The 22,864-nt window shown below is 41.0% G+C and overlaps 1 protein-coding gene across 4 annotated transcripts in view; it reads right to left on the reverse strand.

The window, feature by feature from the left end:
- Window positions 1-2,431: 2,431 nt before the first annotated feature.
- Window positions 2,432-22,864, reverse strand: part of HSPBAP1 (HSPB1 associated protein 1) — a 56,640-nt gene continuing 36,207 nt past the window's right edge. For all 4 annotated transcript variants that reach the window (XM_044438367.1, XM_044438370.1, XM_044438368.1 and 1 more), the window contains exons 5-8: window positions 19,550-19,721; window positions 10,944-11,027; window positions 5,808-5,918; window positions 2,432-3,708 (exon numbers count right to left, since the gene is read on the reverse strand). In XM_044438367.1, the coding sequence (XP_044294302.1) occupies window positions 3,160-3,708; window positions 5,808-5,918; window positions 10,944-11,027; window positions 19,550-19,721 (916 nt within the window). In that variant the 3' untranslated portion in view covers window positions 2,432-3,159. The remainder of the gene's footprint in view (window positions 3,709-5,807; window positions 5,919-10,943; window positions 11,028-19,549; window positions 19,722-22,864) is intronic.

A 22,864-nucleotide genomic window follows, 5' to 3' on the forward strand; every position in this document is an offset into this window, starting at 1 on the left:
TTTTGTCCTGAGAAGTATGAGTTCTGATTAGGTTCAATTGATTGTGTATCCTGATAGTACCCCAAAAACATCTATTATCTTGATTAACTCCAGGAAAAAACAATAACCAATGGCATAAAATCTACATATAGTCTGTAGTGCGATGCACAAACCCCTGTATTTTTCCTGTTCCACCAGATGATGTAGGACAGCAGCTCTAGGAAGATGTTAAGGATCAGTGGACAGACTGGACAGCCCTGTTATGTCCCTCTTTCTAGTACAAATGTCGGGGCATGTACTCCATTGGTCCCGACCTTTGGTTCACATCAAAATTTTCACCCAAGCCAAAATTTCCTGAGAAAGCCACATTAGGAGAGTTTAGTGGCAAAAAAAATAGCAAATCCATTTTTATCAGCATCCAGCCATGAAAGGGTGGTAGGTCGGCTTCAAATAGTCTGCTCCCTGCCAGATACATAGGAACCTGCTGCAGAGGATCTTATTCTTTGGACTCTGTTAGCTTGGATAGTACAAGAATCACAGCCTCCACCTTATTCAAGATTACTTTGCATAAAATATTTGATCATTGTGCTTTGGCACCTTTTTTAAAAGAAAGGTGGAATAGAAATTTTCTGAAATAAATAAATAAATAAATACATACATACATACATAAAGCGAGCGAGCAAGTTGAGGTAGATTAAAAGAAAGAAAAACATAGCAGGAGAATGCTGTAACTAAGGAGACTGTCACAACCTTGTCCAGAATGATTCAAAGCTGAACGATAGGAAATGGAACACAGTGGCTTATTAGAAAGCTAGAAGTACTCCAACTTAGCATTCATGTCCTTTATGCAAAGCAATTAGGGCTCTGCAAGGGTTATTGCTGCTTTTACAACATGCCTGCCAAAGCCATCTCTTGTACGGGGGGAGTTCAGAATTGGTTCATAGAAAAAAGCATAACACATGCCAGTGACCTTAGGGCAATTACTTGTGGCTAAATCAAAACCTATGCAAATTAGTTGAGTGCCACAGAAAAATGCAGCAGGAGCGAAAAACAATCTAGGGATAAGTAAGTTTTAGTACAAAGTAAATGTGAATTACTAGAATGTAACTGCAAGGGAACAAATGATGCACAATACCCTTTTCCCTGGGAGAAGGAGAGTCTATTTTAATAGGTGAATTTGAAATATTCTCTTGCTAAGCCTACAGAGAGGAGCTGGAGCACAAGCATAGAATGCAAAATGTGCCCCCTCTGAGTAGATTTACAGCGCAGCCCAATGGAGAAGTCCCAGTATGTTCAGCGCAGCTTACTTTCAGGGAGCCGCGTAGGACTGACGCCTTACAGCATAAACTTGCCCTTATCTACTCAGGCATTAGCCACCACATAGTTCTATTAAGTTTGATGGGAGTTAATTCCAGGTAAGTGTTTAGGACTGCAGCCTGAAGTAGGGGAAGGCAGTCATATAGTTAGGACCCCATATGTTCTTCTTGGAAAGACAACAGAGAATCGCTCTTCCATAAGCAGCAACAGCATCAAGCCCTACCTTCATAGATCACACAACTGAACCTGTTCTAATATGGTGGATAGGTTGGCCAGAACAATTAGGTACCGAAGAAAACTGCCCTATTTAAGAATGCATGTGGGCATTAATTACTGAAGGATGTAGCACCACTGAGCAGGAATTTATGTGCTCACACCTTACTGTATTTTTAGCATTGCTGCTCACATTTAGCACAATTCAGTACAAAGGCAGGAGGCACATTTAATAGGCAAATAAGACATACACACTTATAAATACACATATTCATACAAAGACACCTACCAGTGTTTATGTGCAGCTGTCCTAGTGAGAGGAACCCGAGAGGGAAAAATGTAGATGCTTGAGAGCTAATTAGCATGGCACAGTTCTGGGTGTTTCCAGATGAGACTTTTAATGTGCAATAACTCTGCCCTATTCGCATAACTTTAGTGAGGGGAAGATGATCCTCTTGTGCTTTATTACCACTTCTTCCATCTTTCTTTTTCTTTCTTTTTTACTGTACAACATTTTTAAAGGAAGAAACAAGAAAGCAGCTGTATAATGCCTTCCAATTGTTAGTGCCAGGCTCCTCAGGGCAGCAAATATAACTTTGTAGGTGGAGAACACCCAAGAACAATGCATCAGAATTGTTGTACAATTAGAAATTATACAGGAATACATGCCTGTAAAAGTTTAAACAAAAAGCACAAGTATGCTTAGAAGATTTTAGCAACAAACTGGAAGTTTGGGAAATTTTTTTTTTAAAAAAGGATAACACATTAATCCAGAGCCTGGAACTAACAATGCTCCCTTTACTTGTCTTGCACTGCAAATTATGCTGGTCTATTTGAAGTCCCCTCTTGCTGGGCAGGATGGTGTGTGTGTGTGTGGGGGGGGACACTGGAGGGCATGAACAATGAAGAGTCTTGAGGCACCTTAAAAATCAACATATTTATTATGGCACAAGTCTTCTTGAACTAGACTCCACTTAAAGTAAAGTGCAGCGAAAGACATCTGAGAAAGAGGGGAAGGATTGGATGTGCCAAGGAAGAATATCTGATTCCTGAAAAACAGTCAGGAAAAAAATATCCCAATTTTTCCTGAGCTCATTTATTTGACATGCAAATGGAGATGTCCCCATTCAATATATTTTATAGCAGCCTTTCCCACCTCCATGGTGTTTTGAGCTACAACTCCCATCAGTTCCAGCCACCATGGCCAATGGTCAGGAGTGACTGGAACCACAGCTTAAACCATCTGGAGGACATCATGTTGGAGCAGGCAATGAAATAGTGTCAGTGTAGCACGACTTGGCATAACACTCGATGGGTCTGCGGTCCTGGACAGGACTCTCTCTGGTTCAGCACCCCCATCTGGAATGAGGAAATACTGAGTATCCTTTGAGATTTGTTGGAGGAAGTATGGGATATATGTGACACCCTCTGAGTTCTTAGGGAAAATACTGAGTATTGTCACTGCTCTGTAACTTCCTTTGTCCTCAAAAGCACTGACCCTCTTACCTGCTGTACTGTTTGGAAGCTCAGCGTTGAACCTTCTGGAAATGCTGCAGCAGGACTATGATTCTTTAGCAGAGAAGCTGAGGGACCTTCAGAACATGTTTGCCAGCAGGCATTTATATTTTTAAAAGGAAAGAAAACAGATTTTTAAATACTGGCTTTGTCCAACAAAAGACGTGCCATTAAATTGATGACTTGTGGATTTAGCACGCAATCTAGCAAATCATTTGTACAAATGTCTGTTTGAGAGGCACTGGCACAATGGCCGAGATCATCTTTAACTACAAATGGTCCATAATCACTGTGCATTACAGATATCTCCCCTGCACAGTGCGATTTTCCGAAGTGTCTGTCATTTTCACTGACAAGGGCTTTAGAGTCATGTTCAGCTGCTCCCATGGGGCTTGTTCCCTGGAGCTGTGGCAACACCTGAATGAGACTCTGACCAAACGGAATGTTTTCCAAGTTTTTCTTTTTGCAATCTGTTCTACTGAATTCACAGGGTTCAGATTTCAGGCCCTCTAGTTCTGTGTTTACTTGGAATTTCCTTCTTTTACAAGAGTGTTGAAGAATCCCTGCAGAACCATGGGTTTCAGGGGTTCTGTGATCTATTTTACCATCTTTGTGATGCTCTAAATAGGCAGACACAGCAACATTTAAGTAGTGGAGGTTGGTTTCATGAGATGTTACTTCAACCTGAAAAACAGAAATAAATACAGTCAGAACTCAGACAGACATCTCTGAGATTCTTTGCATTTGCTTTTATATTTCCTTCTGGTCATCTATTGTCTTTACTTTCACTTTATTTTGCTGCCTTATTCTTTATGACCTTTGGCTTCTCTCTCTTGTTTTCAAACCTATGCACTGGTATGGAGGAACACCTCTGTCATAATCAGCCATGGTGTAGACAGCAGAGAGCCTGTGAAGGGTGAGTTTTTTGCCACCATTTCAAACCCTGCGTGCCCTCTCTCTCTCTCTCTCTCTCTCTCTCTCTCTCTCTCTCTCTCTCTCTCACTCACACTCACAGAGAGAGAGAGAGAGAGAGAGAGAGAGAGAGAGAGAGAGAGAGAGAGATGCAGAGATTCCCAGGGAAGGGATGACAAAGTTGAGCAGCCAACAAAAGTCCAAACTGCTTGTTTGGGAAGTCTGGGTTGTTTGTTGTAATGGGAAGAGGCAGAAAGCACTCTTGACATGGATTAGTTAATTGGCTAAACTGAACTCAAGAGACAGGCCATACAAAGATATATCCTCTTCATGTTTGCTCAGATAAGCAAGTCCCCGAGTGGAATCTGTAAATGTAATAAGAAAAAATAGCTCTTACCCAAAAGTTTAAGATCCATTTTACTCAATGGGACTTACTTTCCTGAGACGACTTGTAGAGAATTGCGCTGCTAATAAACCTTACACAGACTTTGTGGCTTAAGAAGATTCCCCTTTTACTGACCTGCCATGGAAAGGCAAGATGGCAAGTTACAGTGGGAGACCATATGGCACACCGGGGGACCCTGGCTGGCAGAGGGCTGGACGAGGACAGGACCTAAATGTCTGATCCAGATCTTCTCACTGGGCTTGTTAAGCAATGCTATATACTGTGATTGACAGGTACAATAGCATGTTTTACTCATCTGTTTGTACAAACGGTTGTGCCACCTCTTGCAGAAAGAGAACAGGAACTTTTTGGTTTAGTTTGACTTTTCTTATGCAATTTTCCTGGAAGCCAGTGTGGTATCGTGGTTAAGAGCACGGGCCTAGGACTAAGGTGATCTGGGTCATAGCCCCCACTCAACCATGGAGCCAACTGGGTGATTTTGGGTCAGTCACAGACTCTCAGCCCAGCCTATTTCACAGGATTGTTGTTGTGGGGATAAGACTGAGAGCAGGAGGAAGAAAATTATGTAAGCTGCTTTGAGTTCTTTGCAAGGAAAAAATGAATACAGGTATAAATCTAATACATACATACATACATACCATTCCAGTACAAAGTATAAAAAGTCATTCTGTGGAAGAGGAATTCTGCATGCAGAAGAACCTCTAGACCTAACCACCACTCCTGGTAAGAAAATCACTGAGCGCTGTACCTCTGAGCTTCTTTGGGCATTCAAAGCTCACAAAGTATGTTGCTAGCAACCATATATCTTTTTTTAAAACCCCCATATTATCATTTGAGTCTAAAAATAAATTTGCTCATGCAGCAATTAACTGCAAATGTAGGAGCACCCATGGAACTTTTCCTGAAGGTTTTTTCATTCATTTCAATTGAGGTAGCAAGCTAGCACAGCTGAGGAAATACATGCCTGCAGCTTTCCACTCTAACAAAACTCAACAGGAAGCTAGATAAACCAGAATTTGCTTGGAGTTCTGGATGCCTTGTCTGTAAGAAGTAAATGGCAAGTAATTCTAATCTCTCCCTAGCAAAGTACTTTCTTCTCATAAGGGTACTATATCCATCACAGTGAAGCTCAGTGACACAATCTGCTGAGGATGCTGTTACTGCCCAGGATCCTCTGCCCATCCACAATACAGACAAAGGAAAATGTTGAGAACCACACTCAATGCATGAGCTGAACAAGGGGATTCATGACTAGGCACGGGGAATCCTTGGAACAAATGGGTCTTGCTTCCAAAGATCATGAGAAGCAACCATGAAGATTCATGTTCTGTCATTCTACAAATGCTAAGAATTTTCTTGTAAAGGTAGGTGTAGTTGGAAGAATGGAGACAAAAGTGTTTACAAAAATGTCACCAGGGCAAAAATGTAGGGAAATTGCGGCTGGCAGACAAAAATGGAGCCTAACCTCTGTTGGGTTGAGCCAGGAGTCTGAAGCATCAGGGTTTTCTGTGGATTTGATTGCACATATCAGTGTTCGGGTGATTGCCTCTTCTACACGGGCTTCATGATCTGCTTCCTATAAAATACGAGAGAAAGAACCTTAAATATGCACTGAAGTTCCCTTTGACTGAACCCAACATGCTTAACGTGAGTGATCCTCTATTAGTGGCACTGACTAAGCAAACAAGAACAATGTCCTATTTGGAATGCAAGCTTCTGGAAGCCTGCACATTGACATGAAGCTATGAGGAAACTAGTTCGTATAGAGGCTTTAGAATGATTTTCTGTATTATGCAAATATCAAAGATTCAGGAAAAGGAGTTTCATGTTACAGTAATCTGTAATTACCAAAACAGGCATGTGTGTGCTCATGGTGGGGTTTAACATCTCTCATTATTAGAGCCCTACTTTTATTGCATAATATGCTCATAAAAGCCACATGATCAAGCAATTACATTTTTCTAATTGGCAGACAATACACTGTATTAGTGTCTTGTTAATTGAGGCCTGTGAACCTTAATTTATACCAGAGGGATACTATCTAACATATAGGATCTTTAATTTAGGAAGATCAAAAAGGCATGTCCCAAACTGTATCTCTAAATGATTTAAGCTCTTAAAACACAAAGGATATCACTTCAAGACAGCAAATGCCTTGAGACCTATTACAAATGCAAGGCTAAATTATTTTAAATTCTGGGGAGCAAGCTGTCATCTGACAGGACCACCAGCTCACTGATATATTATTGCAGTTCTAAACTGCAACGGAGGGAAAAAAGCAAGTGTTGTCTTTAACAAAGGATACCAGCACACAGCTTTTAAAGATGAAACAAGAATCCAGTAATTGATTCTTACATGTTACAAGCTGTCGTGTCTTTCTTGGGTGCCTTTAGGCAGTGAAATGCAAAGACTAATTTAGGATTTCATCAGAACGAGATGCCCAGGAAAGGCAGAACCTTCTTGTTTCACTGAATTGCTTTGGATCTGGGGACTCTTCTAGGGACAAGAGGGAACAAATTCATTGTGCAATGTCATACTCTGGCACCATGGTGCTGGAAGCAGACTGAGCAAGTAGGGCTTGCTTGCTTGCATTTGTAAAAGCAAACCTCAGGAGGCAGCATGGAAAGAGGCATCCTCACGTATTGGTATGAAGTGTCTCGTGAGTCTCCCATGAAAAGTCTATGCTGGTCTCTTGTAACCTGGTGCCCTCCAGAAGATGTTGGACTACAGTTCCTAGCATCCCTGACCACTGGGTATATTGGCTTGGGCTGATGGGAACTGCCAGCCAAAGCATCTGGAGGGTATCAGGCTTGGGAAGGCTCCCCAAAACAAAAAATCCCTTTCCCTCCCATTTGCTTCTCGGCCTTTCCCCATGGCTACTGATTGCTAGTGGAAAGGCTGCTCTGCCTTGAAGGAGCTGTCAGTCTCTGTGGTGATACCATACCATATTTAGCCCAAAGAAATCACACTCGGCTGCTTTTGTTCATAATTATCACATGGTGGTTGCATCATCTATTCTGCTCAGGACAGATTTGCAGAATTTGGCTTCCTGGTATGCAGAATACGAATCTCATTTAGACCGTGGCAGCATTGCCAGTGCTGGCTCTGGGCCTCTACCACATGTTTCTCTCTACCACATGTGTCACCTCCGTTATGGGCGCTGCAATCAAGTCTCAAACTTCCTTATTTTACGGCAACATGGCTGAGCTCATAGGTATGAGCAATAAGCTACCATGCCTTTTGTACGACTTTAATAAAAAGCTGCGGAGTTTGGTGTATTAAGAAACCCTAACAATCTGGATTAAAATTTTGATTGCTCTTAGGAAAAAGAAGCATGGTAAAGATTCTCATCAGGTTCTCCACTAAATATCATTTGAAATGGAACCCAAAATTTAGCACTGAATGTTCATAATGTGGAAATGTGGCGATGCTTTCATCGCCCCCGGTGCTTAAGTAACTGAGGAAGCCTTAGGAATGTTTTATTTTGCTCACAGTTACAACATTTCAGCCATGGAGTCTCGGGGCTGCCTGCAATTATGGATTCGATCCAGATTTAGTCATACTTAGTCCCATTGGCGTCAATGAGGCTAAGTTAGCCATGAATAAGTATTTATTATTTTATTTCTAGGGTACCTAATATCTGAAGCTCTTTACTGGCATCTGACCCCATCTGTATAACCTTAAGACTAAGAAGCCCATCATACAGACTGATAGCAAGTTCAGTGCATTTGCAAAAAATATCTGGATGTAGTCTCTGATAAACTCAGGGTAGCTGAGCAATACCAATGACTGGCAAGTGGCCCAGGAACTTCAAGGCATAATTTCTCTTCAGGCTTTGAATCTCCTTCCATCTCCTTTTGACATTATCACAGTGGAGCTTCCTAAGACTGAAACATTTTAGCTCAGCTATTAGCATTTTAGAGTGTGCACATTTGGGCCAGCTTACCGTTGGTATATGAACACTGTTAAGCATTTCAAGGTGTTTCAGTGCTAGAAAGTTCATTCTCCCTAATGGAATCCATGAATAACATTAATCACCCTACCTTGGATGCAAGATTCTGGAGTGGTCTTAGTGTGTTGAAAACAAATTAAAAATGTTCTCCCCTTATTATCAGGCCTGAACAAAATAATTAATTGCATCAGTAGGGCTACTGAAGCTGGCACAACACACACCTAGCATATCAACCTGATAGCAGCTGGTTACTGCTGGAAGCCAGAAAACTGCTTGAGTGAATAATGGAAAAGTTCTTGATATTATATTTTAACACCCTAGTCACACATTATTTTTCCAAGATGGATAGCCCTACATCTAAAAAGTAATGTTGCTGTCATCTCCAGGGATAATAGGGTATAATCAGCTGTCACCACAAAGATTACATGTAGGTTTTCCACAGTTAAACAGTGCCCATGTTCAGCTTAATAGCTCAGATCCTCCATATTGTTTGTGAGGTGTTTAATCCTGGAAGACAGCTTAGTAGCTCTATCCACCATCTCACACTCCAGCAAGACTGGGGCATGTAGAATTCAAATGTTTACATATGTGTTAACATCTGTCTCTAAGATTATATGCTATGCTTAAAAAAGATAAGTAATGAAGCTTGTATGGTAAATCTTGAGGTTTTAGCATATTGGACTCAGCTGCTTACAACCTATAACCAGGAGATCATACAGCACTGCTCTCACAAAATGAAAAAGCACACCTATTTTATCTGACACACTGATAGTGTCATCCCTGCCCCCGACAAAGATTATTCACTGATCAAGGAAGTGCATTTTTGTAGCTTCATGTGATGTTGGTCTAAATGAACTGCAGTGGAAAATGGAAAGGCATGGTAGTTGAGCCTAGAGTATTAAGAGTATGGTTTTGATGTTGTTATGTGTTGTCAAGTTGTCTCTGAAGGAGGGTAACCCTATAAATGAATGTGCTCAAAAATGTCCTTTCCTTGAGAGCCCTGCTCAGCTCTTGGTATACTCAAGGCTGTGGCTTCCTTTACGGAATCAAGTCTTCTCATAGCTGCTCTTCTTCTGCCTTCAGCTTCCCCTAGCACGACTGTCTTCTCCAGGGAATTTTGCCTTCCCATGAAGTGTCTAAAGTATGACAGCCTCAGTTTTGTCATTTTTGCTTCCAGGGAAAGCTCTGGCTTAATTTGATCTAGGACCCACTAGTCTAGATGTCGATCCAGGGTATTTGCAAAGCTCTCCTCCAGCACCATGTTTCAAACACATCCATTTTCTTCCTGTTATCTAACATTACTAGGAAACTTTCAGAGAAGCTTTAAGGAGAAAGAACATGGTGTGGTAACAACTGTTTCCCTGGACTCTATGTGTTAGGGTGGAAGGTCTGAAGAAGGGAGTCTATTCTATGATCACAGACCCTCCCATGCCTTACAACCCTGTGCAAATGATTTATCTAGCACCATGTATGTGTGTGGCACTGTAGAAGGTTATACATGAGATGGTCCAGAAACCTCAGTTAGTCTAAAATGTGGCAGGTAGATTTAATGGGAATTGGCAGATACCATCCTGTTAAGCTAGCACTTTGCCATGTGCAATAGCTGCAAGTCCATTTTCAGTTCCAATTCAAAGGGCTGGTTTTAACTGGTAAAGCCTCAAACAGCTTGCAGCAAGGTTTCCTGGAAGATCATTTTCTCTTATGTCTGCCTACCTAGACTCTAAGGTCATGGTCCAAGACCCTTACCCAGGTGTCTCTGCCAATGAGGCAGGACCAGTAGCTACCAAGAAAAGGGCCTCTTCTGTGGTGGCACCTCATCTGTTGAATTCCCTCCTCACAGGGGCTTGCCTGGTGTCTGCATTATGGTCTTCCTGGTGTCAGGTGAATTCTCCCAGGTATTTTAGGTATTTTCCCAGGTATTTTACGAACTATATTTTAGTGCTGACAATTTCAGCTGCTGTTTTTCAATTTTGCTTTTCTGTGTTTTTGTTGCTGTCTTTATGGTGTATTATTTTTCCAATATATATTTTGTTTTGAACTATATGAGCAGCATCCAGATTGACACTAGTGCTAAAATTATTTATGATGCAGTCATAGAAGTGACCTCTAGCACAACAGCAATAGATGAGCTGGAGCAAGAACTCTCTCTGAAAAATAGCTGAAGCGATTGGTGTTGTGCTAGAAATCACTCATGCCAGCACAATGTAATTTACATTTGAACTAGTGTCATGTTAGATCCTGCTCAAACGTTTTAATTTATCTGTAAACTGCTTGGCAAACTCTAGTAATTGGGTTGTCTCACTGTAAAAATTAACCAATTAATTAACTAATTTATTCACTTGCGGCCAGCAGAATAATAATGCTGCTAGAGTGGATTTCCCCTCCCCACTGGAACCTCTCCCACACCCTCACATTTGCCCCAGATGTTTGGGAGTGGGGGGGGGATGAGGTGCAGAGGAGAACAAAAGAAAGTTCCATTGTGCAAATGGATGTCTGTTGGCATGACACTGGATCTGTAATCCAATGCAAAAGAGGCAACAAAGGAAGGGGAATGAAATATTTCAGGGCATTAAAGGCATGTGATTCTACGAAGGACATTCTCAACACTGGACAGCAGACATTTCAGAAAAGGCAGGAAAGCGGACTTACCAATTCAATCCATGAATTTATGCTAACAGTTATGGGGTCAATGGATTCTACATAATGCCACCAGTGCCTGGGAACAAATAAGACCTGATGATAAAAGACATAGACATTTAAAAGTCACAGAAATCTTTCCCGAGAAAACCTTTGTGTACAATTGTAACATTCCCTTACACTTTAAAAAAATCATGTTGAAAAGTACGTTTTTCAGTAGCAATTTCTGCATTTGGGGAATCATTATTATTATTTATATATTATTTAGAGCATCTACTCTCATTCTCATGAATACTAAAAGAAAAATAAATGCAATATAAAAAATTAATCCACAAATTTATTCAATGATAATTAAAAGCAGCAGTCATTAAATCAAATAATTAGTTAAACCAAATAGAGGCAACAAGAGACAGTTCTAGAGCTAACTGAGAAATTACAAATTAAGAACTGGGGGACTGTATGATGAATATGGAGAGTTCTTAACAAACTTAATTGTATAATAATTGCTAATTTTCTATGTATATGCAAAATGTCACTGAAGTCAGGTTACTCACTGGAAGGTTCTATCTTGCAGTAGCACCATTTTTTTTTAAGTGACCTGTGGGAGTTGGGAAATAAACTGCCTCATTATTACCTGGAGGCAGGAACAGAACAGAAAGAGAGGTAACCCAGTTTGCCAGTAACACCAAATGATCTAGGATGGTGAAAACCCATGGGAACTATGAAACATTCCAGAAGGATCCTGCAAATTGGATAAAGGGGCCATGAGACTGAAGAGAAGATAGCAAGAAGGGCCCAGCTGAGCCAGACAAAAGGTCTGTCTAGTCTGATACCCTGATTCCCACAGTAGCCAACCGGAGGCACATGGAAGTCCGCAAGCAGGACATCTGGCCAAGTGTGCTCTCTCTCACTGTTCTTCCTCAGCAAATGGTATTCAGAGGTAGAATGTCATCCTGGAGGTAGCAGCCAGCTATCATGATTAGTGGCCATTGACAGTGCAACCTCCAGGAAGGCAAACTGGTGGCATTTCGTGATGTGAAGTAATGAACATCCCCTAGTAAGTGCCAGTACCCAGGAAATAAATGCTGGGCTTGTGGTGCTCAGCTAAATGTCAGTTTAGCAAGCAGGAGCAATAAAAGGGGAAAATTTCATGTGACAGATCATTAGAAGAGGGTCTGAAAATAAAACATCCAGTATTAGGCATGGCCACACTTGAAAAATACGCACAGCTCTGGTTGCACCATCTCATAAAGAATGTTAGAGAACTGGAACAGCTGCAAGAAAAGTCACTCAAATTACAAGGATTTGAAGGTTTTTTCATTTAAATAAATGGTAAGTGAAGTGTTACGCTCCAAGAGTAGAGAGGGAGCCCATCTCACTCACATTTCAGGCTGCTCAGAAAGATTGTCTGGTTCTGAGGAAGCCATAGAAGATGGAGAGTGGGTGAGGACTTGGAAGTTTCACAGCCACCTGATGAAGTTGCTCAGGCAGAGTGTAAGAACCAGCCTGCCTGGAAAGACATTTCAGAGCCGCAGGGGGAGGTGACAGAAACAGAATTCCTTGACCTGTCAGGAGACAGCCAGTGAAGGAAGCAGCCAATTAAGTGCCTGGCGCTCCCACCATCTAGCCCACAGGCAGTGGGAGGACCCTGAGGCAAGAGCCAGAGGTTTTGCTGAAAGGGAGGAAAGGAGGAGAAGTTTTCCTTTGCTTTCAGCTCTTTACATGGATAGATGCCTCCTCCACATCTTGAGGAGATTGCTACTCTGATTGCTAATGTGTTCTAACAAGTAAATTGTCAATAAAAGAAATGCGCTTCTAAGGTTTCACTTTTAAGTCTACTGAAAGGAAGGGAAAGAGGAATCACAACACAAGTTTATAAAATTCTGAATGCTGTTTACTGCATATGTATGAATAAAAAGGAAGGGTGTTGAAGCTTTGTGTAATTTGATGCAATTCTGGATGGGGGAAAGGGTTGTTCTGAGAGAGGGAAAGCTTAGAAGAAAAGGAGAAGAGCAGTATATATAGATATGGACATGGATAAATTATTATTATGTAGCCAAAGGTCTCAGTGTAGAGGTGCACCTTTTGTATTCAGTATTAAATAAATTAATTATTGATTTTTATTATTCAATTTATTTGCATTGTATGTTTCCTCCCCTTTTTTGTTGTTGTTGATATATTTTAGTATTGTACTGTACTGCACTGTATTATTAAGTTAATAAAAATTGAAACTTGGTAGAGCTGGAATGGGTCCGAGCTCTATCAGTACCTGAAAGACTGTCACAAAGAAGGAGGGGATCTTTATCCCAGAGTGCAGGACATGGAAAAATGGGCTCAGGTTACAGGAAGCCAGGTTCTGGCTGGACATCAAAAGGAACTTCCCGACTGTTACAGCAGGATGACATTGGACCTAATTCCCTAGGGAGGTTGTGGGCTCTCCCACATTAGAGGCATTCAAGATGCAACTGGACAGCCATCTGAGAGGGATGGTTTAACCTGGAGTCCTGCACTGAGCAAGGGTTGGACCTGATGGAGTTCTGGCCCATTCTAACTCTACTGTTCTATGATGCAATTAAAAGGAAAGGTGGCGAATGGAGCACAGGTCCTGTGGTAGTGTTTTAGCCTTTGAAAAAATCCATTCTTACAGAAGATCTTCCCAAGGACATATACAAAGTCCAGAATAGCATTCAGGATGCTTGACTTCCTCTCAGTTTTTCTCAGCAGAATTATCTTGAGACTAAGAAATCCTCCAGTCTTGTTCTACCAATTATTTACTACAGAGAGTGAAAAACCATTGATAACCTTTCATCCAAAATCCTCTTATCTCAAACAGGGTTATTATGTCTGAACTCTTGCTCATAAAAGCAAAGGTTAGACCATGTGCCTTTTTGTTTTAAATCATGCATCTGGTACAGAATGACAGCGGAAACATTTCGCAAAACTGTCCCCACAAAAATTCTGGGTTGTCCTGATCAGTTAGTGTTTTTGATCCTTTTTCTGATATAAAAGGCATTGCCCACCCACATGGAAAGGCTGGATTCCAATACAATATTTTCTTCAATAGAAATACTTCTCAAATTATTCCCATGGAAGATGTTATACCAGACCAGAAAATCCACAGAGATTTTTCAGGAAACAAATCAGTTCTTGCCAGTTACAGCTAAAGTAACTTCACTGAAAAATACTCCTAAAGTTCAGGTGTACTGTTTTCTCTTCCATTGATACAACTCTAAATTCAGTGTGGAGGAATAAAGCATAAAGGGCATAATCCATCCCATCCCAAATGAAACTCATCTAAAGCCAACTGATTCTAATTAGAGAGGACTAGAATTCTGTTGATTTCATTGTGAATCAGAGGGATTTAAAAGTGCTTAATTTTGATTCAATTATGCCCTAGATTTGTATTTATTTTCTAGCAGGCAATTAATAATGCACACATTCATCTTCTAAATCTATGCTTTGAATTATGCATTCATTAATATTGCTTTGATTCCTTATTTTTAGCTCATTATCTAAACTTCACTTACCATATTTAAAATGAAACTATAAAACCCCGTAAGGATCTCTATGTAACTCCAGCAGGTTGATAACCAGGCATAAACCATTCACTTTTATCAGAATATTCTGAATAATATTTTTACTATAGCAAAACTTGTTTATCATATGGAACTCTGTATATGTTAAGAGGTAAAAAACAGGCTGTGGAAACTGATTGTGTAGAGATGTCATTCAGCATATAAGAAAGGAAAATGTGTAGAAAACATTATAGACCAATTATATTCTTATAAGATGCACATTGCTTATAAGACTTCACCCATGTTAAAGATACCCGAGAACAGCATTCAAAGGGTTATCAAGTTCTGTGGGTTTCACTGAACTTGAGCTAATCAGCTGTTTGACTGGCGGGTCTTGAAGTGCAACCCACCTATGCGTATTTACTCAGAAGTAAAGTCTGACTCTGCTTACTCACAAAGGCATGCTTAGGATTGCAGTGTTGAAGGCTTCACTTTCACCATACTCTCCATCAATTTGCAAAGAGCCTATGGCCTGGTTGCCTAGGCTGGTTCACTTCTAGAAGGGCTGCCTGAAGTATCCAGTGCTTGCCAGCATCTGTTCATACTCATGAGGAAGAACAAAGTATGCTGATGCCGATCTGAAATGGTGCCATGGGCTACGGTGGGAGTATGCAGACAATGTGTGGACCTCCAGATGTTTTGGCCTAGAGGTCCGATGATTCTTCACCATGTCAAGCTGCCTGTCCAAAACATCTGCAGACCCACAACTTGCCCACTTCTGCTCTACAGTAAAGAAAGAGGATTGCTACAGTTACTGACCATGCAATTCATGCATGCACTCATGTGTTATTGGGGAAGACTATGGGTACATCCATCCTTCCTCTTCTGTTCCACCCACAATCCTTATACAAGTCTCGCCCACCAGGCCCCTTACAGACAGGCATTTCTGTACATTTTGGGGTGCTCCCAGAAGCACTACATTGCCATTCTGCAACTGACGGGGGCTGCTGGTACAGGAGAATGGGCATCGTGCAAAAGAACCGCTGAGGGCATAAGCCCCCTGTTAGATACTGCCCTGCCTTTTAAAACACTTTAAAAGTATCTCTTAAAATGCATTATGGATGGCCCTTTCTTAGTTTTTCATGTATCTCAGGAACAGAGACCTCCCTGCTCTTTATTGTTGTGTCAGAAGCTGTGACACAACAGACTCCATCAAAAGGGGAGGAAAATAATGATTGCATCAAACATCTTTCTATCATAATGTAGGTTTGCAAGTTAAAAAATCAGACCAAATTAGCCTCTCCATCACTAATCCACTGTGGTTATAGGAAAATATTAGCCATCCCGTTGTTCCTAGTCAACTTGGAAAATCTCAGGAATAATTAGTCAGTGTCAGGGGAGAAGGAGCAGAGATTGCTGACATCCCTTACCCTGACTTGCAATAAGACCTCATCGGCAAGAGCGAGAGATCTCTCCCCTTCAATCTTCACCCCATGGTGCTGCCAGCCACAAGGCCTGGAAGTTGCATGGCCTCAAGGAGCTGAGCATTCCTTAACAGCCACTCTAAATAACATATGGTGGGTTTGCATAACACAACACGTTCCCACCCACGGGTGGCTTTTAAGTTTGGGGGGATCATCATGTTACAGGAACCCAGTCAGTCCCACCATGTTTACTGCAGAACAATTGCATTCACAAGACATTAAAAGAATCCAGAACATTTCTAAGTTTATTCAGATGGTAGCACTGATTTTTCTGATGACCAAAAGTTATCTTATGGATACTTGAATGTAAAGTTTCAGTGTGACAGAGATAAAGATTGCACTCCACACTAGAGCCATTTGAACACGTTTTTATATATGATGAATTGCATTGGTCTCCACTTTGTAGGAGTTGTGTTCCACAAAAAGGAAGAGAGAGGGAGATGAATGCATGAAAATGCGGAGGCTTTGACTGTGCACTGGCAGCAACCCGCGTTACTTGTTGCCTTCATGTACATAATTTTTTGCATAGTATTCTTTTAAAGATAGGCAGGTAGGTAGCTCAACTAATTTGCTTTCCTTTCCTTTTCTTAAAAGACACTCACAAATGAACGTTTCAATTTGCTCCTGTCATTTTGAACATGCAATTATGCTTGCAAAACTACAGGCTCAAATTACCATTTGCAGGTGCAAGAGCAAGGCACAATTAATCCTACAGTAACTTGGCTATCACTGAGAAATGCACAGATGTTTTAAGACCAGCATGACATTTCAAATGTTTAATTGTGGGTACAAGATTTAGCCCAAATTAAATTTCTCTGAAATTTAACCTACCAACTGACTCACTAGTCAAATCTTAAAAGTAATGAATTTGTACTGAATGTAGCTCTTCTTCCATCCATGGAAGCTGAAGATGAAAGTAGCATTAAAAAGTAATTAGAATATATACTGCAACAAAGATCCCCGATGTCTATAATATTAGAGAAAGTGGTGAAATGAGATATATTGACCAGAAGATGGCATTAGGCACATTAACTTTCTTTTGATATTCAAAGCCAGTATCCAGCTCACATACAGCTGCTGTACTGAATACCAAAGTGCACCTTTATTTTATTTTTCAATTCTGCATTGTTGCAAACATCTTAATCCAAAGGACGTGGCTTCTGGCCAAGCGAAAAACAGAGATTACTGTAAATTACCACAAAGTGAAGCTGGCTGCAAATCCTCAGGTAATTGTATTTGCAAAACATGCTCAATCTTTGTATTCTGTAAGAACAATGTCTATTAAAAATGCCTTCCTTTGTTACCTAAGGGATTCTCATCCAATTGCTTTGTCTCATCCCTTCCAGAACTGGACAGGCCTAGATATTGCTGGCAAGCATTATTCTTGTGTAAAACAGAACTGCCCTAAAGGGGCCTGGCATTCATTGCAGGTAATTCCTTAGCTTTCCTTTATTCACAAGCACCACTTAGTACAGCCTTCTAGGGATTGCAACCCTGCAGAAGGCAGGTAAAAAGTGTTGGTCACATGATTAAATATCCCACAACATCAAAAGCATACTATGCCCAGAAAACTCTCCCTCTTGGATGCATGCCTTAAGATGGCGAGTTGGGCTGAGAGTGGCCAAGTGAGAGCCAGTGTGGTGTAGTGGTTAAGAGCATGGGACTGGGACTCAGATGACCTGGGTTCTAGTCCCCGCTCGGCCATGGAGCCAACTGGGTGACTTTGGGCCAGCCACAGACTCTCAGCCCAACCTACCTCACAGGGTTGTTGTTGTGGGGATAAGATGGAGGAGGAGAATGATGTAAGCTGCCTTGAGCCCTTTGTAGGAAAAAGGCAGGATATAAATCAATCCATCCATCAGTAAGTGCAAGGCTGCCAGGAGCCCCGACTGTCCCACATAGGTGGCCTCTTAGTAAGGTCACTTGCATGTCATGGAGAAGTCACTTAAGACAGGCTAATTACCCTTCCATGAGCAGAGAATGCTTTATAGGAACTTGTATTTGATTACTATTTTCCCACCCACATTCTTAAGTGCTAGCATCCTAACAGATCTTTGTGATGCTATTCTTCTAAACATGTAACAGCTTTGGGTCAACAAGGTAGTCAGCAAAACAGAGATGGCATATCATGGGTTATTTAGCCCACAGTTAGCTGTGCTGTGTGCTAGCCATGAATAGTTGACATTTTGGTTCCCAGCCCTTGATCAAGCCAATCTGTGCTGTCTGAACCTGGTTATTCAGAATTATGCAAATGTGGGTTAAACCAGGCCTGTTTAACTTTCGAATAACCGACGATAGGGTTGAGTTGACAGGGGTCCACTTCACATGACACAACCAGCTCATTGTAGGTTGCTTAACCCTCAGTGAGCTGTAGTGCTTGCAGGACAAGTGGCACAGTTGTTTTAACTGTGTAACTCCAGATCAGACCAATCAGCAGTTGTACCATGTTATCCAGTCAGCATAAGAGATAAAAATCTATAACAGCATCTCTTTTATTCAGTAGTACTTCAGAGCACTGCTACAAGTAGCCTTCTATTCTTAGCAAGATTTGTCTTCTAATTAGTTTAAGCTTAATTAAAAATAGTGATACTACTGCTTCATTACCATTCCTAATCACTGAAACAGACTGCTACATCGAATTCTCAAGCTAAATACATGGCACTGTCCCACTGTCATTAAAAAATGAAAACAAATATAAACCTTCCTTTAAAAAGGGTGGAAAAAAGAAGACTAAAAAGCACTCTGCTATAGGAAAAAGTGTAATGCCAATTCATCAAATTTTGGGCATTGGTAAATCATTTACCATGCAGTGCAGAATGTTGATACATAATGCAATACAATGTTAACAGCTATGAGAGCACCATAACAAAAAAAATCTAAAGCGGTCTATTCAGAATTAAATCCCACTGAGTTCAAAGGGACTCACTCCTAGGTAAGTATGTACAGGTTGCATAATGAATCTGAGAAAACCAGTGCATTTTATAGATTTATACTCAGAACAAAGCCATTACTACTTCTCATGAGAACTCACTTTTGAATCAGTTTGGATGGCACAAGCTAGAGGAGCTAAGACCTTTGAGTTCCAACAGACTGGCAAATTGAGTGATCCTTCACAAATCCTTCACACTTATTGCAGCCTCCTCTCCAGTAAAATATGATTAATCAACTTTCACATGACCTTGTTAAAAGTATTTTGAGAGCTTCCATTGAAACACTAATGCATATTGTAAATACAAATGATGTAGTTGCTGGGCAAGTACTTCCATTATGGATGTTATCCATCATGATGAAAGTGTAGTAAAGAGTTCTTTGCTGGCTCTGCAGACTTACTCGTTAAATACACATTGGGCAAGTCACTGGTTTCAAAAGAGATGGACTCTACTACAGTCTCCAGAATGCTGTTGAGTTCAGGATCCAGGAATGCTTGCGTGTGTGAACGCCCATGAAGCCTCAGAACATTTTCTACAGGGTCTTCCCACAGTATACAGTTTTCAGTTGAAAGGCAAATGAAAGAGTTGCAGACAAAATAGAACCCATGGCTTCCACCCTCTCATTTCTATCCTTGGGCCATATTGAATTAAAGTTTCAGGCTAGAGTAAATTAGCAGGTCACAAATTACCTGGCCAGGATCCAGCGTAATCACATGGGCCTGTGCTTTCTTGAATAGTGGACAGTTTTTTAGATCAGGATTGACCACATTGACTCTGCTGAACACACTGGATTCTTCATAGGGAATTCTGGTGGGATAAAGAAAACTGGAGTCTTCAGGTGGGTACAGATGCCACCTTTTCCTGGAAGAAGATATGATGAAAGTGTATAGTCTGCCTTTTTATGTTTAAGCATCACAAGTAATGAGGCTTTCAGTAAAGCAAACAAGCTTCCTATTTAAAGATGGCAAAGACCTGGAGCACAGGCCATTACTAAGTGGCACAACACAGTAAATGGTTAAGCAAGATTTTAAAGTGCTTGAGTTCAAAATAAAAGTGTATTTATGGTATATGTGTAGATTTGTCTGCATGCAAGTGGGAAGAGTGACAACCTATATAATAGCCTTCCTAACCTGGTACCCTCCAGATGTGTCAGACAACTCTCATCATCCCTGTGATGGCTAAGAATGATAGGAATTATAGTCCAACATATTGAGGAAAAAGCTGATATTCAATAAGTTTAATACTTCTCTACTGATTTACTTGTGAAGAACCAACTATGTATCTAACAGTATGTATCTATGTATCTAATGATTCTGCTCATGTTCATTATTCTGAACAAATTAATAGAGCAGTGTGGAGCTTGTTGTGTAACTGTGGAGAATGTCCAGTTATTACTGTATGATTGGTATATTTGCACTAATTTGGATACATGATTTAATATATTCAACACAGAAACAACATCTAGTAGTTATTTCATTGTAGATATCTTCACTATTCCTCCTCCTCTTCCTTTGCAATTTTTTTGCCATTTGAGGAGGGTCATTTGTTCTCCTTTCTGTCCTTTATGCTTCAGGACATAGCCGTGGTGTTTCAGTCCAAGCAAGCACGCACACATCATCAGACTTGCCATACCCTGTCTATTGTCTAAGTAAGGGTACAACTCCCAACATTGCTTAGGCTGGCTAGGGATTCTGCGAGTCTAAATACACATCAGATTCTGTCCTAAGAGGCCTAGCCCCTAGCCTAAGGCTTTGGAGTTTAGCGTGGTATGAAAATCAGAGCTTCTGTGCTGATTATCAAATGAATGTTTCTTCTCTTTGTGCAAGCTTAACAGAAAACTGCTGCCAACAAAAGTTGACAATACTGGTCTAGAAAAACAACTTGTCTGACCTGGTATAAAATATTTTGGTATGCGTGTTTAGTTAGAAGTAAGTCTCTCTGTATTCATAGTGTAATATTCAAGTTGATTGCAGAGATCTTGGGACACTGGGCTGCAATCCTATTATCAAAAGTGTGTGTGTTTGTGCATAATGCTGAACTGTTCTAATTCTCAAGGCAGAACAAATGAGCACATAAAAAAGGGTTTTATAAAGAGAACAGTCTAAATGATGGAAATTGTAGAAGCAAAAGTAATTAAAATAATAGCCCATGCAGCAAATCTATGGAATTTAAGAATAGTCACATAATCAACAAAGGAGTGAAGTTCTCACATGTACATTGACACTACAAGAAAAAGAAAATCAAACTTTGTAAAACAGATTAAAGACACAATCTTCTACATGTTTAGGCAGAAACAAATCCAACAGCTCTCAGCCTTCCCGGGCCAGCTATCTGTGCCGACCAGCTTCCACAGCCAGGCTGCCCCCCTTTCCTTCTTCCTTCACACTAGTCATTTCTCCCAACCCAAGACTTATCAGCATCCATATCATCTACTTCTCTAGTGTTGCATTTTGCCGTATCTAAGTTGCAGTTCTGAGGGTTCCAAGAGAGTCAAAGAGACAAGAGTTACTTTCACTTTTCTCTCTAAGGACAGAGACTGATCAAGTAGAGGGATGAAACAGATATTTTATTCAAAAGGCAGTCAAGTTTGCAGAAGACTTCACATTTATACAGGATGGTGAAAGCCAAAGCAAAGTGTTAAAGCCGAAGCTCAAAGGTTTTCTCTAATTTGAGTGAATGGGCAGCAAAAAGCCAAATGAGGGTCACTATACATAAAAATGATGCATATTATATCTCAACTTCACAAAGTCATTAGTGGAGGTTAAATTGGTCAAGAATGACTAAATAGAAAAGAATTACTTTGTAGAGTGCCTGTTCCTTTATGAACCCACCTACACACTATGGTCATCCGAGTCCCTTCTCCAGCTTTCTCCTTCAAGGGAGGTTTAGAGGTTGGCAACAAGGCCTTTTTGATGGTGGTCCCCCCCCCCCATTTTATTTATTTATTTAAAACATTTTTATGCCGCCCCCATTGCAACAAATCCTTGGGGCGGCTTACAAAGTTATACAATAAAAATATTAAAACCCGGTGCATCTCGGCTTAAAAATTTTAAAATGCTACAAATAGCCAATAAATTAACACTTAAAATAAGTTTTAAAGAAAAAGGTCTTAGCCTGGTGCCGAAAAACAAATAATGATGGCGCCAGGCGGACCTCTCTGGGGAGCGCATTCCATAGGTGGGGCGCCACCGCAGAGAAGGCCCTCCTCCGGGTACTCACCCTCCTAATATCATTCACAGAGGGTTCCCAGAGAAGGGCATCCGTTGCTGATCTCAAGGGGCGGAAGGGCATATATGGACGCAAGCGTTCCTTTAGATACCCAGGACCCAAGCCGTTGAGGGCTTTATAGGTCATAACCGACACCATGAATTGGGCCCGGACTTCAATCAGGAGCCAGTGAAACTGACGGAGAACTGGGATTATATGAGAACAATGCCCAGTCCCCGTCAGCAGCCTGGCAGCTCTGTTCTGCACCAATTGAAGTATCCAGACCGTCTTCAAGGGTAGCCCCACGTAGAGCGCATTGCAGAAATCTAATCGGGAAGTTACCAACGCGTGTGTCACTGTCGCCAGGCAGTCGTTCTCCAGGAAGGTACACAGCTGATGGATCAGCCAAAGCTGAAGGAAAGCGCTCCTCGCCACCGCCGACACCTGAACTTCTAAAGACAGCTCAGGGTCGAGGAACACTCCTAAGCTGCGAACCCAGAAAGGTCTGCCTGGTGTTGCCATTGTCATCCTTTCAGTGGCAGGTTGACACTTTCATGTAGTCCCAGTCATTTAACAGCATATGATAAGATTTTAACCAGCCCTGGAATTTGTTATTTGGGACAAATTGTTTTTGAATGTTAATGGTTTTATGTTATGTTTTATAATTTATATTAAGAGCTTAATTGTTTGTAAACCAACCACCCAGATAGCAGTACAGAAATGACATTTATCATCATCATAAACCTTGATGTAAATTGAATACCTCAATGAAAACTACAGCTAAAGTGTGTAACACA

Source organism: Varanus komodoensis, unplaced genomic scaffold (genome assembly GCF_004798865.1).
Source record: "Varanus komodoensis strain SLA01 unplaced genomic scaffold, ASM479886v1 scaffold32, whole genome shotgun sequence".
Lineage (NCBI taxonomy): Eukaryota > Metazoa > Chordata > Lepidosauria > Squamata > Varanidae > Varanus > Varanus komodoensis.